The sequence below is a fragment of the Ictalurus furcatus genome, chromosome 23 (assembly GCF_023375685.1).
Source record: "Ictalurus furcatus strain D&B chromosome 23, Billie_1.0, whole genome shotgun sequence".
Classification (NCBI taxonomy): Eukaryota; Metazoa; Chordata; class Actinopteri; order Siluriformes; family Ictaluridae; genus Ictalurus; species Ictalurus furcatus.
Window position 1 is genome coordinate 4,231,393 of NC_071277.1, and position 22,515 is coordinate 4,253,907.

Sequence of the window (22,515 nt, forward strand, 5' to 3'; positions counted from 1 at the left end):
ATTGTCCTGCTGGAAGATCCAACCACGGCCCATTTGAAGCTTTCTGTCAGAGGCAGTCAGGTTTTCATTTAATATCTGTTGATATTTGGTAAAGTCCATGATGCCATGTATCCTAACAAAATGTCCAGGTCCTCTGGCAGAAAAACAGCACCAAAATATTAAAGATCCACCACCATATTTAACTGTGGGCATGAGGTACGTTTCCATATGGTTACCTCTCTGTGTGCTCCAAAACCACCTCTGGTGTTTATTACCAAAAAGCTCTATTTTGGTTTCATCTGACCATAGAACCCGATCCCATTTGAAGGTCCAGTAGTGTCTGGCAAACTGAAGACGTTCGAGTATGTTTTTGGATGAGAATAGAGGCTTTTTTCTTGAAACCCTTTAAAACAACTTGTGGTGATGTAGGTGACTTCGGATTGTAGTTTTGGAGACTTTCTGACCCCAAGACGCAACTAACTTCTGCAATTCTCCAGCTGTGATCCTTGGAGATTTTTTCACCACTCGAACCGTCCTCTTCACAGGGCGTTGAGACAATACAGATACACATCCTCTTCCTGGTTGATTCATAAAATTTCCAGTTGACTATAACTTTTTAATTATTGCCCTGATGGTGGAAATGGGCATTTTCAATGCTTTTACTATTATTCACTTCCCATTTTGTGAAGCTCAACAACCTTTTGCCGCACATCACAGCTACATTCCTTGGTCTTACCCATTGTTATGAAAGACTAAGTGAATTTTGCCTATGTGTTACCTCATATTTATACCCCGTGAAACAGGAAGTCATGGTTGAACAATTTCCTGTTCCTAGTCACTCATGTGTACTAAAAAATGTAACATATCATTGGGAATATACTTCAAATATATTTTTTCTCATATGAATTCATACTGGTGCCAATAATTGTGGCACACATATATTTTTTGGATAAACCTGTGTTTGCAATTGTTTGATCTCCATGAGAGCAGAGTATTTTTGTGAATTCTTTGAACAAAAGATCAAAAGGTTAAACAATAAAGACAATTTTTCATAGCCTCCTTTGCTCATATTTACAAGAGGTGCCAATATTAGTAGAGGGCATTATATATATATATATATATATATATATATATATATATATATATATATATATATATATATATATATATATATATATATATGCATTTTTGCTACATCACTAACCCTGAATGATTATGAAAGTTCTGAACTGTATTGAAATCAGTAATAATAACTTAAATAAATTGTCACTCGACAATGTTATAATTCCACAACACATGTCCAAAGCAAAAAAGTCACTGATGATATTTTCTAGAGACCACGATAATAATATTATATGTGAATATCGCAACACATATATTATAGAACTGATTATTGGCACATGCCTAACTGCTAACCCATAGCAGGACATGTCTCGGTCTTATTATTATTACTGTGAACTTTATTATGCAAATGATTTCAGTCTTCTATAAATATTTTACATGTTCATACTTGTATCATGATCCTAGGAATTTAACATCACCAGACTTATGCAATTATAAGTCAATATAAAAGTATTTTCTCACTCATTTGTGGAATAGTTAGTGAGTTCTAATTTAAAGAATGTATTAGAGGATAATTAGTAAGGTGTAATACATTTCAAATTATATATACAATAATTAAGCTTTGTTGTGTGTTTATATTTTCTCTCTCTAATGATTATTTTTACTGTTATTACAATTTTTTCTTCTGTTTCACAGTTAAAACAGAGCCAATGAGCAGCAGTGACATCACCACGTCTGTAGCAGACGGCTCGCTAGACAACTTCTCAGGATCAGGTAACACACACACACACACACTTTAATACCTTTATTATTCATAAGATCATTATCTCTAACTTTACAGCATAACAGTATCAATATAAACACGTAGAATTTCATTATCACGTTATATATCACGTCACTTCCTTCATCAGCAAAAACATTCATTAGTTATTTATGTTGGTACGTATTGAAAGAAAACTTGCGGCCTAAATTATATATTAGAGGGAAAAAAACATAAACAACCAAAAGATTAGCTAGTTATCTTATTAGCACTAGCAATAAAGCTATTTTTCCGTATCATGGTATACCACAATACACCATAACAACCTTAAATACCGGTCACGTTACTTCCTCCAACCACAAACCCAAACAAAATCATCAAATTAAGGTGAATGTGCATTAACAGAGGAAACTAATTGATATAAATTTACATTCCTGCTAATCGTATAACAAATTAGCATCAAAAGAGAATCATAAAATGGCACTTTGGATTGTTTTGACTGTGTATCTGGTTGAACCCAAAGCAGAATGTAAACTATATCGCACTTCAGAACGCTTATACACTCTCAGTGCGTATTAATTTCGAACTTAAGCAAACATATTTGGATAAGTGTTACAAATTCCCTGCTCACACTTCCACATGGCTCACGGTGGTGTATAGCATTGCTGCTAATTTGTCTTATTTCCATCCCTATTTGACTGAACACTTGATACCTTAACGTTAGACGCACATAAATCACAGTTATGACTCCTGTCTCTGTGATATTAATGAAATTTAGGCGTTTTAAAGTCCGGAGAACTCGGGGGAGCCGAGAGGAAACGTGTCCGGTGTTAATAAAGTGTCTCGGCTCCTGAACTCATTTTACTTTACATGCCACAACCAATTACACACACTCTACCTCACACACACACATCTGTAGAGAGCTGAGAGGTGGTCGAACCCAAAAATATGATATCATTGAGCATAAATAGACTTTTCAACCAATAAAGCTAAACAACAGTGTTTGTTTGACAGAAACGGCAGTTTCTAAACTGTTGCTACATGATAACTGTGTTAATGAAACCCAGGCACACACACACACACACACACACACACTGAAAATTAGGTTGAAAAAAACACAATATTGTGTGTTAAATAGTTTGTATGTATCTTTTTTTTTAAAATGGCAGCCCATAGAATACTGCTACTTGTATATGCTAAGCATGTGGTTATAACAAATATTATTATAGTTTGACTAATAAGAGAGAGAGAGAGAGAGAGAGAGAGAGAGAGAGAGGAATGGACAAATGTCTGTTAGTTTAGAAATGTCAGCTGTGTTATGCTGCTGATGTTATACTAGCATAATTACCTCAGTAAATAGCAGTGCCAGTGCTGTGAATATTAGCAAGAAGCTGCTATTTCATGTGGTAATAAGAAACATTATAATATCATTAATAAGTGTGTGTGTGTGTGTGTGTGTGTGTGTGTATGAGAGAGAGAGAGAGAGAGAGAGGAATGAACAAATGTCTGAGTTTAAAAATGGCAGCTAAGTTATGTTGCTAATGTTATATGCTAGCATACTTACCTCAGTGAAATAATAATGCTAGTGTTGTCAGTATTAGTAATATTATTTAGCTATACTAATAGTAGTAATAAATATGAGATATTATTACCAATATTGTTATTGTACTGTATTTCTGAATTAGTATGATCAGCATATCATAAATATATCATGTGTTCTATGTGTTAATGAAATAGCATTTATTAAAATGTTACATAGCTAGCGCTAACTTAATACGATGAGAAAAACACTATATCAGCATATCAAGAGATTGTACGTTGCACTGTGTGTGTATGTGTGTGTGTGTGTGTGTGTGTGTGTGTGGCCACTATGCCCTCCCACAAAGAGATCTGCACAGTCAGTAGAAAGCCTCCTGTTTATTTTCCCTCATTACTGCTCTTCATTATTTGGCTTTAAGTGAAATAAATCCCACGTAATGACTTTTCCCCTTCAGATTCCATGTGTTCTGCTGGCACAAAGTCATATTTACTTAATATTTTTTCTATAATGCTTGAAACTATGTGCTTGCCTGTTTTCCGTAGCTATTGGAAGCAGTGGCTTCAGCCCAAGACAAACTCACCAGTTCTCTCCACAGATCTATCCTTCCAAGTAAGTGGACTTTTATTTTCGCTCTATAAAACAAACAGAAAAAAAACAAAACAATTCTTTGTAATTTATTATTCTTTTTCAGTCTAACCTTACTATTTCATTTGATTATTATTGACGGTCATAATTGTAGAGTATGTAGTCAAACTATGAACATATGTAATGAGTTTATTTATGTAAATACTGTAGATACAGTCACCCCAGCATACTGTCACAACCTGTATTGGGATTTAGGACTAACACTTTATCAGTGTGCAAATGTTACGTAATGTTACAAAAATATGTTTTTCCTTATCTGTTCCATCTCTTATAAAACTTATATATCTACTGTTGACATTTTTTTTTTTTTTTTACAGTGTATTCTTCATCTATGATTATGATTAGGATTATATATGCTGGGGTTTAAATTTTTTGTTCCAATAACACATTTATACAAGAAATTTTAAATATATTGTGTAATATTTAGACCACAGCATGGTATACGTCTTGATTACGATTGGTCAGACGGTAATTTACCGACAGTCGTTCCAGCTGCAAGGCAAATCACATTTTTATATTAACGTGCTTACGCTTATGCTTATAAAGTTTTCTGTGAAGAGATTTATTTCGTTTTTTTTGGAAGGAGTCTCCAATGTCAGCATTTTGTACAGTACAGTAGTAAATCTGCTACAGAGTACAGAGCACTACAAGAAGCTAATGCTACTATAGCGTAAGCTTGGTCACAGATGTTCCACAACGATTAATGCAACGATTAAAAAGTATGTCGCTTTTGAATAAATAAAAAATGGCTCACGTTGACGTATTGCTGTGGTGTAAGAGAAATAAAGCACTTTCTTTAAATGGAAACAAATATGATTTATAAGCCAAATCAGAAAAATCAATGAGGAAAAGTTTATATTTCAGGTCTTTGTGAGTGAACGAATGTGTATCATGTTCCTTTCTTCCTTTTTTCTCCTCCCTCCAACAGCAGACCTTATCCGCATATTCTTCCCACTCCTTCTTCACAAAACATGGCAGCGTATGGACAGACGCAGTACAGCACAGGAATGCAGCAGGCCTACGCCACTTACCCTCAACCAGGCCAGCCTTACGGCATCCCGGCCTATGGTAAGCACAAAAAGACAAACAAAACAAAACAAAACAAAATCGTATTGCTTTCTCTTTTTAAAACTGGCCCTGAGTTCCAATGTTATTTATAATGGGTTCTTTTCCAGATGCTTCCTCTTTGACTTTGTCAAAGTATTGTATTTGGTTTAATTCCTCAGACTCCTTCATCTGTACATGACAGCAGGTGAAAACTGTGTTATTTTACGCTTCACAATTCTTCCACCACGCAATCTGGTCTGTTAACAGTAAGCTTTGGTTGCTAAGCAGCCTAACAGACAAAGATTCAATGGAGAGAACAATGGCTGTAATGCGATGGTTTTATTGTTTTGAAACTTGGCACATCAACAGAGAATTAAATCATTGTGATGGAGTCACAGTTGTGTGTGACCTTGAACGTGGCTCAGCCAATCAGGTTTTAGAACCCGAAACTTTACGTTTTTATAAAAGAAATTTAGTTATGAAAAGCAGTGAAGCTTTGGCTGTCATAGTATCGTGTTGGAAATTGTCTGCACCAAGTGACTAGCCAGGTAATATTAGCTAACTCAAATACCTTGAATACATGATGATGGAAAATGATGGATTTCCTACAAATCACTGTGTCATGACATCACAGTCCCAAGCCCTACCGAACCATAGGCCCGGATTCTCGTTGCACCTTACATAATGAAAATGTCTCAGCTAACATTTTAATACTTCTGCAGTGTGCACTGCTAAGCAATGCTCTACCACCCTGAAGTGGCCGTCTCTTCAGATTTCATGGCAATACAACTGTGACATTTATTTTAAAAATTCCCCCGCAGATATGCAGCAACAGCACACCAAGCTCTTAGCTGATCATTGAGATAAGATTAACGTCGATGACTTTTTTTAACCGACTAAATTCTTGCGATCCTGTGCGTTTCTTTCTAAACCATGCTATTTTGTACTACATAGGCAGATTAGACAAAGAGATTAGACAAACAGGGCCAAAACAAAGAAATTTAGATGCAAGAAAAGTTCTTCATTTGTCCTTGTGATGGAGGAAATTAAATATGCATTGGCAACACTATAGAATTTCGGGAAATAAAATGTAAAAAAAAAAAAAAAGCTTATGATTAAGTTGAGTTTACATGATTTTATCACAATATTTTATTGGAAAAACTGTGACAATTTTGTTTGCCATGTTTTTGAATACTTGCCTTCAGAGAACATTGGTGCGGTGAACAGAATTATGGGATTACCTTCTCAAATTAAGAAGATATCCAAAAATTTTCATGCCACAATGTCAATGGTAAAGACTTGTCCAACAGTGCTGCCTACCTAGGCTGCCTTGTCCCAAATAGGATAACTATAGTGCCCTCAGTGGCGATGTGTATGTACCATGTAGGTTTTTGGATAATTAATTATCAGGGTTCCTCTATGGTTCTTTGGAGTTAACTGCACTAATAGACTTTTAAACAGGTTCTTCTTGGAATCCTCTCTGAAAGGGAAACCTGCTGTTTTAGGGTTTTAAGGTTCCCCCAAATGAACAACCCAAACCTTTAGTCAGTTCCTCCAGGATTTCGCAGAATTGAATGCAGATTTTACGCCAGTTTGGACCAGGACGTGTCATGTGACATGATCACAACGTACATTCAGCCAGAGCCGTCTTTGATTCCCGTGCGTCGAACATGAGTACAACTGAAAGGTCTCATTTACCGACAAACATCACTGTGAAAGACAATTCCAGTAGTTTTCCACAAAAAAAGCACAAAGATGCAGCAAAATCGAGCATTTTTGGTTGCAACAATCACAAATGATCTGTCGTTTTAAGCGAGTGAAATAAAATTGTACAATTGATGAAGCGCCAACGCTGTTTTATCGGGAATTGTTTACATAACGAATAAAACACAATGGGAAGTGCCGTTATAGGAAAATAAACGGCAACGGCATGATGTAATGCCTTTACTATCCCTGAAAGGTGCTGTTTCAGAAAATGAATCAACATCTTCTCAACAGTCAGACTCGACAATTCAACAACACTGTGGAAGTTTGATCAAGTGATAAAGTGACAAAGGAATTTTAAAAGAAAAGTATTGCTTTGAGACTTGAAGAGACTGTTTCTCCATCATTACTCTGAACCATCGCCCAACATACAGACAGATATTTATACTTTTTGAATATGTACACTGTGTAATTAAGGATTATGCGTCACTGTTCTGGTGTCACTAACTGATTTAGGTCCATTGTGGGCAGGAATCAAGACAGAAAGTCAAGCTCAGTCTCCAGGACAGAGCAGCTTCCTTAGTTACAGCTCCAGCTTCTCAACACCGCAGACGGGACAAGCGCCCTACAGCTACCAAATGCAAGGTTAGAGTCTGCTTCATCTTCTTCTTCTTCTTCTTTTCTTGTTCCCACCTCAATGGAAAAGACCTGTGGTTTCTCAGTTCAGTCCAAATATGTCAATTAATCAAGTGAAATTGCTTGATTTGGTATTTGAAGACATACACGCAGCAAAGTTTTCCACATTTTTTGGTATAGTTTAATTTATCAGCGTTCACTGCATTTTGATCATCATGTTCAAATATAAAGTCAGGATTCAGTTTATTTATCCCTGTAACGTCTTTTCCCAAGCAGTGGAAAAGAAAGTAGCACTCTTTCAATGACTCTCACTCATCCAGATGATAACTGTTTCAGTGATCGTGTCTTTCTTCCTACTTCGTACACGATGTGAGGTTAATTTTGTTTAAAATAAAGTCCGTCTGGACTTCATCGCACACTCCCGCGGCAAGAAAACAAAACCTCTGCTGCTGCTGCTGAAAAAAAAGAGCAAACGAAGCCGCAATTGATAAGTCACTGTCTCCTTTTGAGGGAAATTTTAAGTGAAGCACAACAAATAAGTGCAGGAGCGTGTAGTTAGGAATGGAGGATGGGGGGTGGGGTCGGGGGTTTGCAAGGTTTGTGCCTCGGGGAGGGTGGGGTGTTGGGTGACCAGGCCCTTTTCCCCAGCATGAGTCAATTCTTCATGGACAGGAGGGCGTTTAAAACGGCCTTTCATGTGGCTCCACACTCCATCCAGAGTCAACGTATGTCCCTTTTATGACTTTTTGAACTGTAGGTTTTGTTAATTCAGTGTGCGATGGGAGTCTGAAGTCTGAGGAGAAAGTTCACGGTTGGGCTCCTCCCCCCACCCCCACCCCATTAACAAAAGGGTGAAAGAAAAACGAAGACTTTGCCACACTTTTATTGAGACGTCTAGCATCAAGTTAGAAATGCAAGCTCTGCTGCGAATCAAATCAGACCCCAAATAAAGTCAGCTAGCCATTGTCTTGCTGTAGATCCTTGCCAAATATTATTTAGCACTATCCCTGCTTCTGCTAATTCAGAAGTCTGCAGAAAAGAAAAATTATTTTATCGCGCTTGTATTGAGACGTCTGGATTGAGATCTCTGCTGAACTTCCCATCAATGATTGAAGGTGATTAAAGTTATATGTTTTTTAAGCACTTAAAGTATAGATTCTGTTCATACTCTATTTTGTGGGTTATTCGAGTGAATGGATTTTTGGTTTAAAGAATGAAATGATCTCTTTTAAATGCGCATTTGAATTCCATCGATTTGAATTCCAACTGCCAACTTGTGATGTCATAACGCCTTTTGGGACAGCAGCAGACCAATCAGCAGCTTTGTTTTGAAACTTCAACGAATAAAAAATATATTGATCCCTCTGCTGAGTCATTGTTAGATACAACATATTTACGCATAATATAAACTAATCACCCTCCAAATGTGCAAGAAAAAAATGATTATTTCTCCAATTGTTTTCTTCTGAATAGTTTTAGAAGGTTAATGTTATGTAGCATTACCTAACCATTACTTTCCCTATGGTATTGTTCATGTAATAACGAATGGGCCTCAGTTATCAAGCTGGATATGAATGGATTTATTCGTAAATCGTTCGTAGGATAATTTACCCAAGAAATGTAGTATTCATGAAAATCCCATCATTTTGGGGGGAAAAAACAACAACATTCATGTCCTACTTCAGTGCTTGAGTGTGTACAAATTTGCATATAAGGAGACTCACTAACGCGATTGATCGGCTTCAAATCGCACAATTGGCACGAGTTACCGAAACTGTATATACGGATCACGCTGAAAAGTTGAATAGCTTATTTATTTCAATTGCACATACATGTAGCGATTTAGTGCTTTGAAAGAAAACAATAAAAAAAATTTTAAAATCCATAAAAATATCAAAACAAATTTACAAAAGGAGAAAGTGTTAATGTGGTAGCTGAGCTGCATTAGTGAAGTTTATTCATTGTTTTGTAGTTTTCAGCTCACTTTGAGCTTTGCAAATCAGCAAATATGCTCCGTAATTCACCGCTGATTGATATTTATCAGCACGCACGTGGGTATAAAGAAAATCAGAGTTACCGAAACTTTTGGTTACCAAAAGTTTACACACATTACTTAAAGTGCACCTATTATTGTGTTTCAAATATTACCTGCTATAGGTTATAGAGCTGTTTGTGAATGTAAAAAGTCTGCAAAGTTTCAAAAAATCAAAGCACACAACAAACGGAGTTATTGACTCCCAAAAGAAGGAACCGATTCTGAACAGCTGAAACGAGTCGTTAGTAATTCCAGACTTTACTTCCTGTACTAACTTACGCAGGTTTGTAACAAAAAGCCCCGCCTCTGGTCTTCATCGGCTGCTCGCTGACAGACGGAGCTGAAACTCGTTTCCTTTTTGAAACACACTGACAGTGGTAGGCCAATCACAACAGACCGGGACATCTGACCAATCAGAGCAGATTATACTCTCTGAAAGGAGGAGTTTAGAATGAATCCTTTAGAGTCGTTTGTGACACTGGGGTAAAAAGGTAATGCTGCAGTTTAAATTATGAGCACATTAAAGTGTGTTTAGAACTTGGATGCATGTAAATCTATTGTACGAGACCTTTAAAACAAAATTAGACACGTTTCAAAACCATAATAGGTGCACTTTAAAGATGGATAAATGAGGCCCATTATCAGTACGGCATGGTGACATGGTGTCCTTTGCATAGAGATAGACAATTATCAATTTTTAAAAATTTTTTTTTTGATGTAAAAGTGGCTATGCTGAACTTGCATTGCCCTGCTCTGCATTTGTAATGCTTTAGAAATAAATGGGGCTTAACCACAACACAAAAGATTTTCTTCAAGAAAAATGCAGTTAAATTGTTATGGAAAAAAACAGCAAATGAATCTGTAGGGCAGATTAAGAGAGAGAGAGAGAATGAAAGAGAGAGATAGAGAGAAAGAGAGAGAGAAAATGAAAGAGAGAGAGAGATAGAGAGAATGAAAGAGAGAGAGAGAGTGAATGAGAGAGAGAGAGAGAGAGAGAGAGAGGCACAGCTGTTCATTAGCTTAGAGCCTGTTGATATTAGTTAAACCGGCCACAATGGGAAACAACTTCCTGGGAAAATATTTTCACCGTGACACGGTGTCAGAGAGAGTGTTAGAGAGGCATGTTGAAAAGTTTACTCTCGCTCTCGCATGTTTTGCTGACGTGCTTGTTCGAACGGCATTTCCACATAAACAGAATAAATATGTAAATAAAATGTAAAAACGAATATTATAATAATACACATCTGATCTGAACTATACGATCATCCGAATAACTTCTGACATACAGTTCTACATTCAAATTTCTACTTGAGTGACTGGGAGTCATTTCAGATGGGTGTCAATCAAGTGTGCTAATTAGAATATTAGGCCACACCCACCTTAGTAAGGGCAGACTTTCGAGAAAGCATCACAACAAGGAAAATGTTATATGGTAGAGTGAGCATCATGTCGAACACTCTCTCTCTCTCTCTCTCTCTCTCTCAGTTAAAGTCATGTTCAGTTTATACATGCTTTTGGGAAACTTATCTATTTTCCACTGATCAAAATTGTCCTAGATCTATAATATAGTGTAACAATCACGTTTGGTGTCATAGAAATATTTTGCTAACACTTTACAATAAGAATAATCATGCACTAATACCTGAATAAATACTTACATAAATATGAACTGATGAGTCCAGTCACCACCACTCATTACTTTAAATATGCAGATGATGCTGCCATTCTTGCATTGCTTAATAAGGACAATGATTCTTCTTTGGACTATCAACGCTCCATAGCACATTTTAGTACGTAGTGTGTTGATAACTTTCTCCACCTTAATATCGCAACGTTCCAAATATCGCTCTTCCAAAACACTGACCCATCCTTCCAGTATTATCATTAACAGAGAGATGGTTGAAAGGGTGGGGCATTTCAGATATCTGGGCATCACATTGGATAAACTTCAATCAGCACACTCTAGGTATTTACAAGTGCTATATAAGTGTTATTCGTAAACTTAAACACCTGTCTGTTCAGCCTAGACTTCTTCTTCTTCTATATCGAAGTATTATTGAACCGGTTCTTATGTACGGTGTTTCTTCTCTATGCTAACAGTTACCAATAAGAACAAACTCTTAAAGATAACTAATGTAGCGAGAAAAATGATTGGTATTCCCACCCCTAATTTATCGGACTGTGTTATTTCATATACGCTCTGAAAGGCACATCAAATTTCCAATGATCCAGACCACCCACTTTATCAATATTTCAACCCCCTTCCTTCTGGCCGCAGGTATAGACTACCCATGTGCAGAAAGGCCAGCTATGGTAGGAGTTTTGTTCCTATGGCTGTACGAGCGTTGAACACATAGGTAATCAGCCATTGTGATGCCATCTTATACTCTGGCATTTGTTGTATGATCCTGATGTTTTTCTTTTTGTCCCCTTCTCCCCTCTGTGTCTGTGATTGTTTTTGGTGGTTAATATGTATGGTGTTGCTGTGTGTGTGTTTTTTTTTTTCTTTCTTTTTCTACAAATGCACGGTGGAAAAAATTTCCTCTTTGAGGACAAATAAACTATCTATCCATGTCCTAATCACAAACTAATGAAGAGCTAACCTTAACTACGACGCGAGTCTTATGAATTCAGGCGTGAATAACGATCACGTACACGTTAGTCCATGTTTGTTAGGTCATGTATTAATTAACACGTAAGGGTTAAACTCAATTAAATTTCACTCTCGTGGGCAAAGGAGCAGTGCCCCAGGCTCTAGCCACCCAGAGCACGTATTAGTACTACAGTGGGATTTGAAGAGAAATAAATGGAGAATGACGCAGAAAAACGAGACGAGATGAAATGATTGGTGTTTATTATCAGTACGTCTTTCTACGTTCGATAAGTAAGATCAGTATAAATCGTGAAAGTAATCCAGCGCCATCCAGTGATGTTTGTGTACGCAGCTGCATCTGGCAAATTCTATAAACAATTTGAAACGATGCACATTTCATAAGACTCACGTCGTAATTAAGGTTCGCTCTTCGTTCGTTCGTGATTAGTACATAAGCCTTAACTCGTCATTAGTTCATATTTAAGTAAGTATTCCTTCAGGTATTAGCGCAGGATTATCCGTGTACTGCTGTAAAGTGTTACCGAGATTTTTTAGATTGCGACTTCACGCAATTCAAACACGTAACGTGCAAGAATTCGTATCCATTTACACACCTATTCATTCAAATCCAAGTGACGTGAAGATGGATTTGTGTATTCATCAGCCGTTCAGTAGTTTACACACAACACTGGGACTGTTTCCACCATTGTGAAGGTGATAAGTGATTAAAAAAAAAGAAAAAGAGCTATCCTCCCATTCAACCCTGTTTCCGTCCTTCACCTCTTTCTTTTCAACCTGCAGCCAAGATAAAACCCACTGATAAGGCAAAGAAAAGACATGAAGACACTTTTAGTCATCTCCGTCCTCTCACACAACCCTCACATGCTTCACGCTTTAGTTTTAGCCTAAAGCAATGTGGCTTTCACGCATCAGAGCTTTGTTTTTACTGTATGCGTGGGATGCTATCGCATATTTCAGGCAAGGAATCATTTCCTCTTATTTTATTTTCATTTTTCAGATCGCAAAGCGTCCGTCGTCTGAAATCGGGAACGCGTATCAACTTACATCTACGTAATAAATGCATGCGAACCATTGAAATAAGCTGAGTGTATTATGTAAAAATCATAAACACATATCAGTTATTCTAGCACTTTGAATTGATGAATGGAAATCAGACATTTTATCATTTAAAACATTGCTTTAAATGACAAATTCATATGCTATATCAGCCTTTTCAATAAGTGCAGGTTATCCATTGTTTCTCTTGATTCTATACGTGTACGACTGCAATTTTGTGTGTGTGTGTGTGTGTGAGAGAGAGAGAGAGAGTAAAATCTGAACTGTAAACCAATTAAAATGGAAACAAGTGACAGTTTTCGTGTAATGGATGTGGAATTTGAACTCAGAAGTGACTCGACGTTAATATTTGGTCATGTGACCAGATGTTAATTTAACAGCAACATATTCAAGTGCATAGTAAAGATATCAGGGTGTTTATTTGTCTGTGGGATGTGATATCACATGGACAAAGACCTTTGGAGGTGCCAGTAGCAAGGTTTTTATTTTTTATTTTTTTGGTAATCTTTTGTAATACAGGGTTTACTCACATTCTCACAGATATTACGCATAAGATATCGACTCGAAAGAAAAACGCATTTTGTTTTCAAGCTAAGATCCATCAGAATCACTTACCGTTGCTTTAAGAGATGACAAAGTTTCAACAAATACTGTCAAGGTTAAAGAGAAAGCACAATTTCGCTTTGCATTGAACTATGAATATAAGAAGAAATAAAAAGGTTTTTAAAAAAAAAACAAGAAGAAAGTTTTTCATGGTAAAGATGATACTTGTACGGAAATGCCCAGATCCAAGTCACGGTTATGCGTCTTGCTCTTACAGGAGGCAGTTTTACGACGACATCAGGACTGTACGCAGGAAGCAATTCCCTCACGAACTCGACTGGATTTAACAACACACAACAGGTAGCTGTAATCCACTTTCCCTTGTAAATGTCTTTCCTTTAGCGCTTAGCTTAGCCTATATCAAGCCATCACATGTCCGCATGTGGAAGCCTTTACAAAACACGTGTACGCTTGAGTATTATCCACACGATAGGAGCACAACAGTTCACGTCGCACCAGGTAGTCGTGGTCGATTTATTATTATTTTTTTACTACTTTCGCTGCTGTAAATGGATTTCCTTTATCTTTTAGCATCAGCCGTTGCGTGTAGCATAACGGAAACTGGATTTCTGAAAGTTTTATAAAACATCTATATACTTCGAAGCTTTTTTTTTTACAACACTCAAGTCAGCCATAATCCATTTCGTCCATCTTTGACTGCCTCATAAACGCTTGCTATTGATTTCGCGTTTAGCATCGCTTCTATAAATACATTCACACAATCTTACACAAAATACAGGTATTTGAAGGAACATTTTAGCCAAAGGTTGATATTTTGCACTGAAGCTACATGGCTAATGCAGCTAATATGTCAATAAAGCTTCCGCATACGAACACAACGGGAGGGCTACACAACACGCCAAACAGCTTTAGCCGTATTTTTCCATCATAAACAGTGCATGTTTATGACTGCGTATCTTCTTTAAAGCTTAGCTCCAGCTGTTGCATGTCAACATATGCAAGCCGGGATTTCTGGAAACCGTTTGAAAACATCTGTATCCTTAAATCTTATCCACATGATAGGAATCGCCCCAAAACGCTTCGGCGGCTGCAGACAAGGATTACCTCGGTGATATTCTCACATATGCATTACGCTGTGAGGGCCAAAAAAAGAAGACAAGAAAGACAGATCGCTTCCCAGATGTAGCACATGACTGACATGTGTTCACGTTTACATATTTGGGAACCTGTGCGAGGAAGTAGCGGCGTTCGTAGAGTGTTTCAATCCTGTATCGCATTACAGCAATGCAGTTTGTGTGTGTGTGTGCTCCTTTGCTATAAATACAAAGTACATTAACTAAGTGCATATTTATGCATTGTGGCTTACATATTATATCATTTGTGTAAAAAAAAAAACATAGCATAACGCTCCTACTTTTAAGAAGTGGTTTTAAAAAGTAAAAAAATAATGGAGATTAAATTGTTTTCAGATTTATTTAATTCACAATTAGTAGCTTATCTCTGAAGCTAACAGTAGGTAATAGTAGCTAAGACATACGTATAGTAGCTAGTAGTAGTTAGCAGCTAACACTTGGAGTGTACAGATAGATGTCTTAAATAGGAGTATAAGACAGTCCCTGCGGGAGTTCGCAATTTTGCGATGGCAGAAATGAACGCAAACTCCGCAACATTCTCAGTAGCTTGCGAAATGTTCAAAATGACCCACAGGTTTTCTGCAAATTTGGTCCGAGACACGTGACGTAACGTCATCACGACAGGCATTCGGCCGACGCCCTCTTCGATTCACGTTCGTCGAGCACGAGCACAGCTAAACGGTCGTGTTTACCAACAAACATCACGGCCAAAACAATTGTGTGCGATTGCGCCAATTCGAGTAGTTTTCTGCAAAAATTTTTTTTTTTTAAACATGCAAATTTTGAAACAAGCTGCAGCAAAATCAAGCGTTTTTGGCTGCAACAATCACAAAAACATAAACTGTGAAATCCTCTACGGGCTGATAAGAGTAGTTAATAGTAGCTACAACTTGGTGCTAATAGTAGCTAGCAATAGCTAAAACCTGTAGTTTCTAGTAGATAACCATAGCTAATAATAATTTTAAAAAACCATGGAGTTTACAGTAGCTATCAGAAGTTAATAGTAACTAATACCTAGAGCCTACACTTGCTAACAATAGTTACTGTAATAGTAGCTATAACTTGGAGTTTGTAGTAGACAACAATATTTAATAGTAGCTAGCAACTTGAACATATTGTAGCTAACTGTAGTAATAGCTAATATTAATAATAACATATTATTGTAATAGTAGCTAACACGTAAATTTTAGAGTAACTAACAGTAATAGTAGCGAACACATAGTTTAGAGTAGCTAACAGTCATAGTCGCTAACACGTAAATTTTAGCGTAACTAACAGTAATAGTAGCGAACATTTATAGTTTAGAATAGCTAACAGTAATAGTAGCTAACACTTTTAGTTTAGAGTAGCTAACAGTAATAGTAGCTACCACTTATAGCTTAGAAGTAGCTAACAGTAATAGTTTAGAGTAGCTAACAGTAATAGTAGGTAACACTTATAGTTTAGAGTAGCTAACAGTAATAGTTTAGAGTAGCTAACAGTAATAGTAGGTAACACTTATAGTTTAGAGTAGCTAACAGTAATAGTTTAGAGTAGCTAACAGTAATAGTAGGTAACACTTATAGTTTAGAGTAGCTAACAGTAATAGTAGCTAACACTTATAGCTTAGAAGTAGCTAACAGTAATAGTTTAGAGTAGCTAACAGTAATAATAGCTAACACTTATAGCTTAGAAGTAGCTAACAGTAATAGAAGGTAACACTTATAGTTTAGAGTAGCTAACAGTAATAGTTTAGAGTAGCTAACAGTAATAGTAGCTAACACTTATAGCTTAGAAGTAGCTAACAGTAATTGTTTAGAGTAGCTAACAGTAATAGTAGCTAACACTTATAGTTTAGAGTAGCTAACAGTAATAGTTTAGAGTAGCTAACAGTAATAATAGCTAACACTTATAGCTTAGAAGTAGCTAACAGTAATAGTAGGTAACACTTATAGTTTAGAGTAGCTAACAGTAATAGTAGCTAACACTTATAGTTTAGAGTAGCTAACAGTAATAGTTTAGAGTAGCTAACAGTAATAGTAGGTAACACTTATAGTTTAGAGTAGCTAACAGTAATAGTAGCTAACACTTATAGCTTAGAGTAGCTAACAGTAATAGTTTAGAGTAGCTAACAGTAATAGTAGCTAACACTTATAGCTTAGAAGTAGCTAACAGTAATAGTAGCTAACACTTATAGTTTAGAGTAGCTAACAGTAATAGTTTAGAGTAGCTAACAGTAATAGTAGGTAACACTTATAGTTTAGAGTAGCTAACAGTAATAGTAGCTAACACTTATAGTTTAGAGTAGCTAACAGTAATAGTAGCTAACACTTATAGTTTAGAGTAGCTAACAATAATATTAGCTAACAGTTATAGTTTAGAGTAGCTAACAGTAATAGTTCAGAGTAGCTAACAGTAATAGTTTAGAGTAGCTAACAGTAATAGTAGCTAACTCCTCGATACAATAATGATCAGTGTCAGTATAATAGATATTAATATGGCTATTTTAGCTAATAAACTAGCTACATTATAACATTGACATTTGTAAATTTGATCTATTAGCCTATTTGAACATACACGTCTTTTGTGTTTGTGTGTGCAGGATTACCCGTCCTACCCCACGTTTGGCCAGGGTCAGTATGCGCAGTATTACAACAGCAGCCCATACACGTCGCCCTACATGACCAGCAACAACACGAGTCCCACTACGCCGTCCACCACGGCCACGTACACGCTGCAGGAGCCGCCGTCCGCCATCACCAGCCAGGCTCTGACTGACCAATCAGCAGGTGAGATGCTAACGACAACTGGTTGCTAACGAATAGCCTCATAGTTTTTAGCTATGGCGTTGTATATGGTAACGCTATCCATCAAACAAAAGGGGTGGAGAAGCCAATTAACAATTAGGAAAAGCATTTCCTTCCTAAGTTACCATTAGCTAATTGCCCCAGATGCTTTAAATCATGACTGCTGAACCGACTCACTCCTTTTTCATTGATTTGGGGCTTGATTTTGCTTTCTCAGGCAACAAGCGCACATCGTAAAAGAGTTCCTCGGTTGTGAGGTAAAGATTACGACCAAACACAGTCGATGTCAAAGCTCTGTCAGACATTTTGTTTAAAATCTCAGACCGACATTTATCTAAAGGATGGCATAGGATTATATAACAGCTACATATAAACAAAACATGCTCACGAACGGAAACATTTTATTATTGTTATTACCTCAAGCTCGCTTTGATGAAGGATTCTGAACGATTCAATTCAATTCAACTTTTTTTTTGTATAGCTCTTTTAACAATGGACATTGTCTCAAAGCAGCTTTACAGAAACATATAAACACAGGATACAGATTTTGTATGGTGTGGCAAGGAAAAACTCCCTAAGATGATATGAGGAAGAAACCTTGAGAGGAACCAGACTCAGAAGGGAACCCGTCCTCATCTGGGTAACAACGGATAGTTTGAAAGTAAAGGGAAGTTCATTATGGTTTTTACATGAAGTCTTTGTTAAACTAGCCCAGATTGATGACATAAGCAGAACGGAGTAAATTTCTTTAGTCACAGGTCTATCGCCAGAAGATCTCCGTCATATAATCCGACTGGGAGAACACACGTTATCGTACAGTTTGTTATAGAATTCAAGATTTTATTGTACGGTCTAACGATTCAGTTGAGTCATTTGTGTAATGACTCATTTCAAATGAGTCATTTTGACCAGAACAGAACGCAGACAGGCTGAACCAGGGCACTCCAGACACTCGCTTACAGCCATTAGTGTTGAATAAACGGTATCCAGGGTGTAAGAGGATCAGATAAACGGATTCAGCCGCACATTGTTCAGGTTTTGAAGGTGAAAGGCTTCTGGTTTTTTTCCCCTCGCTTTTGATACACTTTTTTTTTGTGTCTTCCTGCAGGAGAGTACAGTACAATCCACAGTCCATCAACCCCCATTAAAGATTCAGATTCGGATCGATTGCGTCGAGCCTCGGATGGAAAGTCACGTGGAAGAGGAAGAAGGAACAATAATCCGTCTCCACCGCCGGACTCTGACCTTGAGGTACTGTACTGCGCACACTTACTTTCTGGTTCCAGTATAATATAACCAGGAATTTTTAGGAATTAGTTTAGTAAAATGTCATGCGTAAGTAATGATTTTCAAAAATTGAGTTAATGTATGAACATTTCAATATTTTTCCTTTGCAATCCATATGCTATGTTTATATTACAGCATTGTGTATTTTTTCCCACTTAGCTAAAAATTTGATGTTGTATTACATTATTGATTATCTCATATCTCAGAGCATGTTAACATTTCTGCTTAATTAGTTGGTTATTATCGATCATGCTAATGCAGGAACCAGATTTTTAACATTTTATTTATTTATTTTTCATTTTCTTGCATGCCGCCTTCTCCATTGGCCCCTAAACCCTAGCGCCGTATTTATCGACAAGCGTCTCGGTTTGCACGTGTCATTGATTTAGCGTTCTGCTTCTCCGTTCCCTTCCAGCGTGTGTTCATTTGGGATTTGGACGAAACGATCATCGTTTTCCATTCCTTGCTCACTGGGTCTTACGCCAACAGATACGGACGGGTGAGTGATTCGGAAATGAATGAAAGAAAGAAAAAAACAACATCTGTGAATGTTGCAGTGGAAAACAAACGCACATAAAGATAGAGCAGGTTGGGTTTGGCAGTATACCATAATAGTCTATAGTAGTTATATAGTTAACGTTACACTGTGTAGGAGAAACTGGAGTCCTGATATCAGAAAATAATTTTCCTTGTTAACTTGCCTTAAAACATAGTCATTTGTATTAAGCAAATGTTCTAGCCCCATAGAACACACACATATCTAACCATTGCAGGATTGTTGCTATGGCTACATCTATGAGGACAATAGATGTAAATATATATATATATATATATATATATATATATATATATATATATATATATATATATAATGTGTGTGTTTGAGTAAATCAATGCCTATTTATGTTTGCTGTCATGGTTACATTGTGACATTGTTCCAAAATATCATGAGCATTAATTTTGAGTTGTCCATTTTTGCCTGGTCCACCAATCAGAAACAATTACTTGTGATGTCATAACACTGGGCAGATGATTGAAATCTGCTATAAAGTTGACTTAATCCACCAATCAGAAACAAGTATTTGTGATGTCAGAAAACTGGTCAGATGATTGAAATCTGCTGCAAAGTTTCATTTCGATCTGTGTTTTAGATTTTTCACTTGATCCACCAATCAGAAACAAGTCATTGTGTTGTCACGAAACTGGTCAGAGGATTGAAATCTGCTGGTAATTTTTTAAAAGCATTTTATAGAGAAAGATTAGAGTTGTTTTTACATTGTTTTGATAAAATACCAAAGAACACTTTAAGCAATACTCCAGAAGTTTCCTTCACTCGCACTACTGCTACAATACTACACAATAATACTATAATAATACTATACAAAAAAAAAAAACCTGTCATATTTGGCGAATTTGTTGCATTGGTCCAAGACCAGTTTGACTAATTGTTTCCTTTTTTAATCGGCCCGACGAGGCCTGAGAGGAATGCGATTTGGCCTGCAGCTGTCTGAGATATGTGACCGCAAAACAGTTGCACTGAGAATGTCACTTCACACTTCTTAAGCGTTTTTTTTTTCTTTTTCGCTTTCCTGTCCTTCAAAAATACTTCATTGTTAGTTTAATGAAGTGCTTTCCAAACCTTCCGCTCTTAGCGAGATTAGCCTGGTACTTTCCGGGATTCTGAGACAGACAGATGGTCACATGGAGCAGAATTCTGTTATGGTCATGAGAGTGTGTAAAGGTAGAGCCATCATGGAGCTAAAGACTAATGTTCGGAAGTTACTCAGGCTAATAAATATCTAGTTTTCAGCCAGTTTCAGCCAGAGAGCTGTTTTTGGTACCCTATAAAAGAGCCTTGGATGAACTCATGGATTAATATTTAATAGAAGCATTGTGAAAAAATGATGAAGAGTTTGGACTATCTGGACTGATTCTCAAACCTTACTGATGATTCCATGCATTTATTTGCTTTGGATTAATATACTGAATTAATTTTTTTTTTATGCTTTGTGAGTTGTGTCTAAGGACCGAGTTGTGTAGCTTCTTTCATTTTCTTTTGTGCTAAGATTCTATGATGGTGTGTGTGTGTGTGTGTTGATGGAGCCGTTTGGCGCTCTTTGTTCCTGCAGCAGAGTGTTTGATGGCTGCAGTGTTTTGTTTTAGGGCCTAGAGAGCTTTGCCCCTCGACCCTTAACTCTGTTTATTTACTTTGTCTTTGCTGTGTATGCTGGGGAAAAAAGTGAGCCTCTGGGCTTCAAACACAAACACACACACACACACACACACACACACACACACACACTCACACACTCCTCTTATGCAGTTCAAAGTAGCTTTATTACCATGACCATACCAAGATACCATTCAAAGATGCAGTATTGGTGCATACATAGACCAAAAAGGGCCTCAGAGGTCTAAGCGCACCCCCCCCCCCCACCCCATCTCTTCTGTATCTCTATGTCTTTCAAATGTGCTACACACACCGCACCACTCTCAACTGAATTAAAATTTGTCAAGTCTATTAGTTCCTTGTGTGTATATATATATATATATATATATATATATATATATATATATATATATATATATATATATCTGTGTGTGCACAGATATATACATATCTGTGTGTGTAATCAGTGCCATTCTCACAAAACATTATTGGCCCACTACAAGAAATCACTCAAATAATAATAAAACGTACTTAAGCTGGTCGTTATTCACGCATGAAATCACAAGACTCAAGTCGTAGTTAAGGTTCGTGCTTCATTAGTTCGTGATTGGTACATGCCTTAACTCATCATTAGTTCATATTTAAATAAGTATTAATGCAGGTATTAGTGCAGGATTATTCATGTAGTGTTATTGTAAAGTGTTACCCACACTGCCTGTCGTAGTGAGTTGCTAAAGGGGGAAAAATAGATGATTGATTGTTTGTTCATCAGGTTTTTGAGAACGTAACTTGTAAAAATAAGCTCTGCTAATCACTGTTCTGGAGTCAGTAGGCCTCAGTCCTCTGTGGGCAGGAATAGACAAAAAGTAGTCCCAAAAAAATAAATAAATAAAAAGAAACAGACCAGAAGAAATCTGAGAGCCATTGAACGTGCACTAGAAATTAAAACACTATATTATGGTTTCTTTTCTACGTCTATTTTGTGTAAATATTTCTAACATTGCTAATTATGAGATTGGTTAATGGTATGCAACATTTTGGAAAAACTGAAAAACCCAGACAACCTAAAAGAAACCTCCGAGAGGTGTATAAGCCTTTGATTGCACTGCATGAAAGCTGCTTTTCAATGGTTTATTTCTATGAATATTCCTAGTCATTTAAACGCTCTGAAATACGACGAGATGAGACGAGACGTTGCTGCTGTTTATAACGAGCAGAAATGTTTTCATCGTTGAACGCGTACGAGAAATGTCTGAAATATGGGTTATGTTATATAACTGTCGCGATGGCTGTAATTTATATTGTTATAAAGTCTTAAAAGAGATGGGACAGAATTGATCTGAGAGCAAGGGAGAATAGAAACTGTATTTTTTTTCCCTCCCCGTTGGAGGCACACTATAAATAGAGCTGTATTGGAAAAGTGCACTGCTGTGGTTATCAGTTATCCTAATTGGCATAAAGGCAGCTCACTTCCATAAAGCTGATGGCTGAGACCAG

At 36.9% G+C, this 22,515-nt stretch overlaps 1 protein-coding gene across 3 annotated transcripts in view; it reads left to right on the forward strand.

The window, feature by feature from the left end:
- eya1 (EYA transcriptional coactivator and phosphatase 1) overlaps positions 1-22,515 on the forward strand; it is a 57,237-nt gene that overhangs the window by 11,990 nt on the left and 22,732 nt on the right. For all 3 annotated transcript variants that reach the window (XM_053611368.1, XM_053611369.1, XM_053611367.1), the window contains 8 exons: positions 1,738-1,815; positions 3,884-3,950; positions 4,915-5,054; positions 7,254-7,382; positions 13,899-13,981; positions 17,357-17,543; positions 18,670-18,812; positions 19,264-19,347. In XM_053611368.1, the coding sequence (XP_053467343.1) occupies positions 1,738-1,815; positions 3,884-3,950; positions 4,915-5,054; positions 7,254-7,382; positions 13,899-13,981; positions 17,357-17,543; positions 18,670-18,812; positions 19,264-19,347 (911 nt within the window). The remainder of the gene's footprint in view (positions 1-1,737; positions 1,816-3,883; positions 3,951-4,914; positions 5,055-7,253; positions 7,383-13,898; positions 13,982-17,356; positions 17,544-18,669; positions 18,813-19,263; positions 19,348-22,515) is intronic.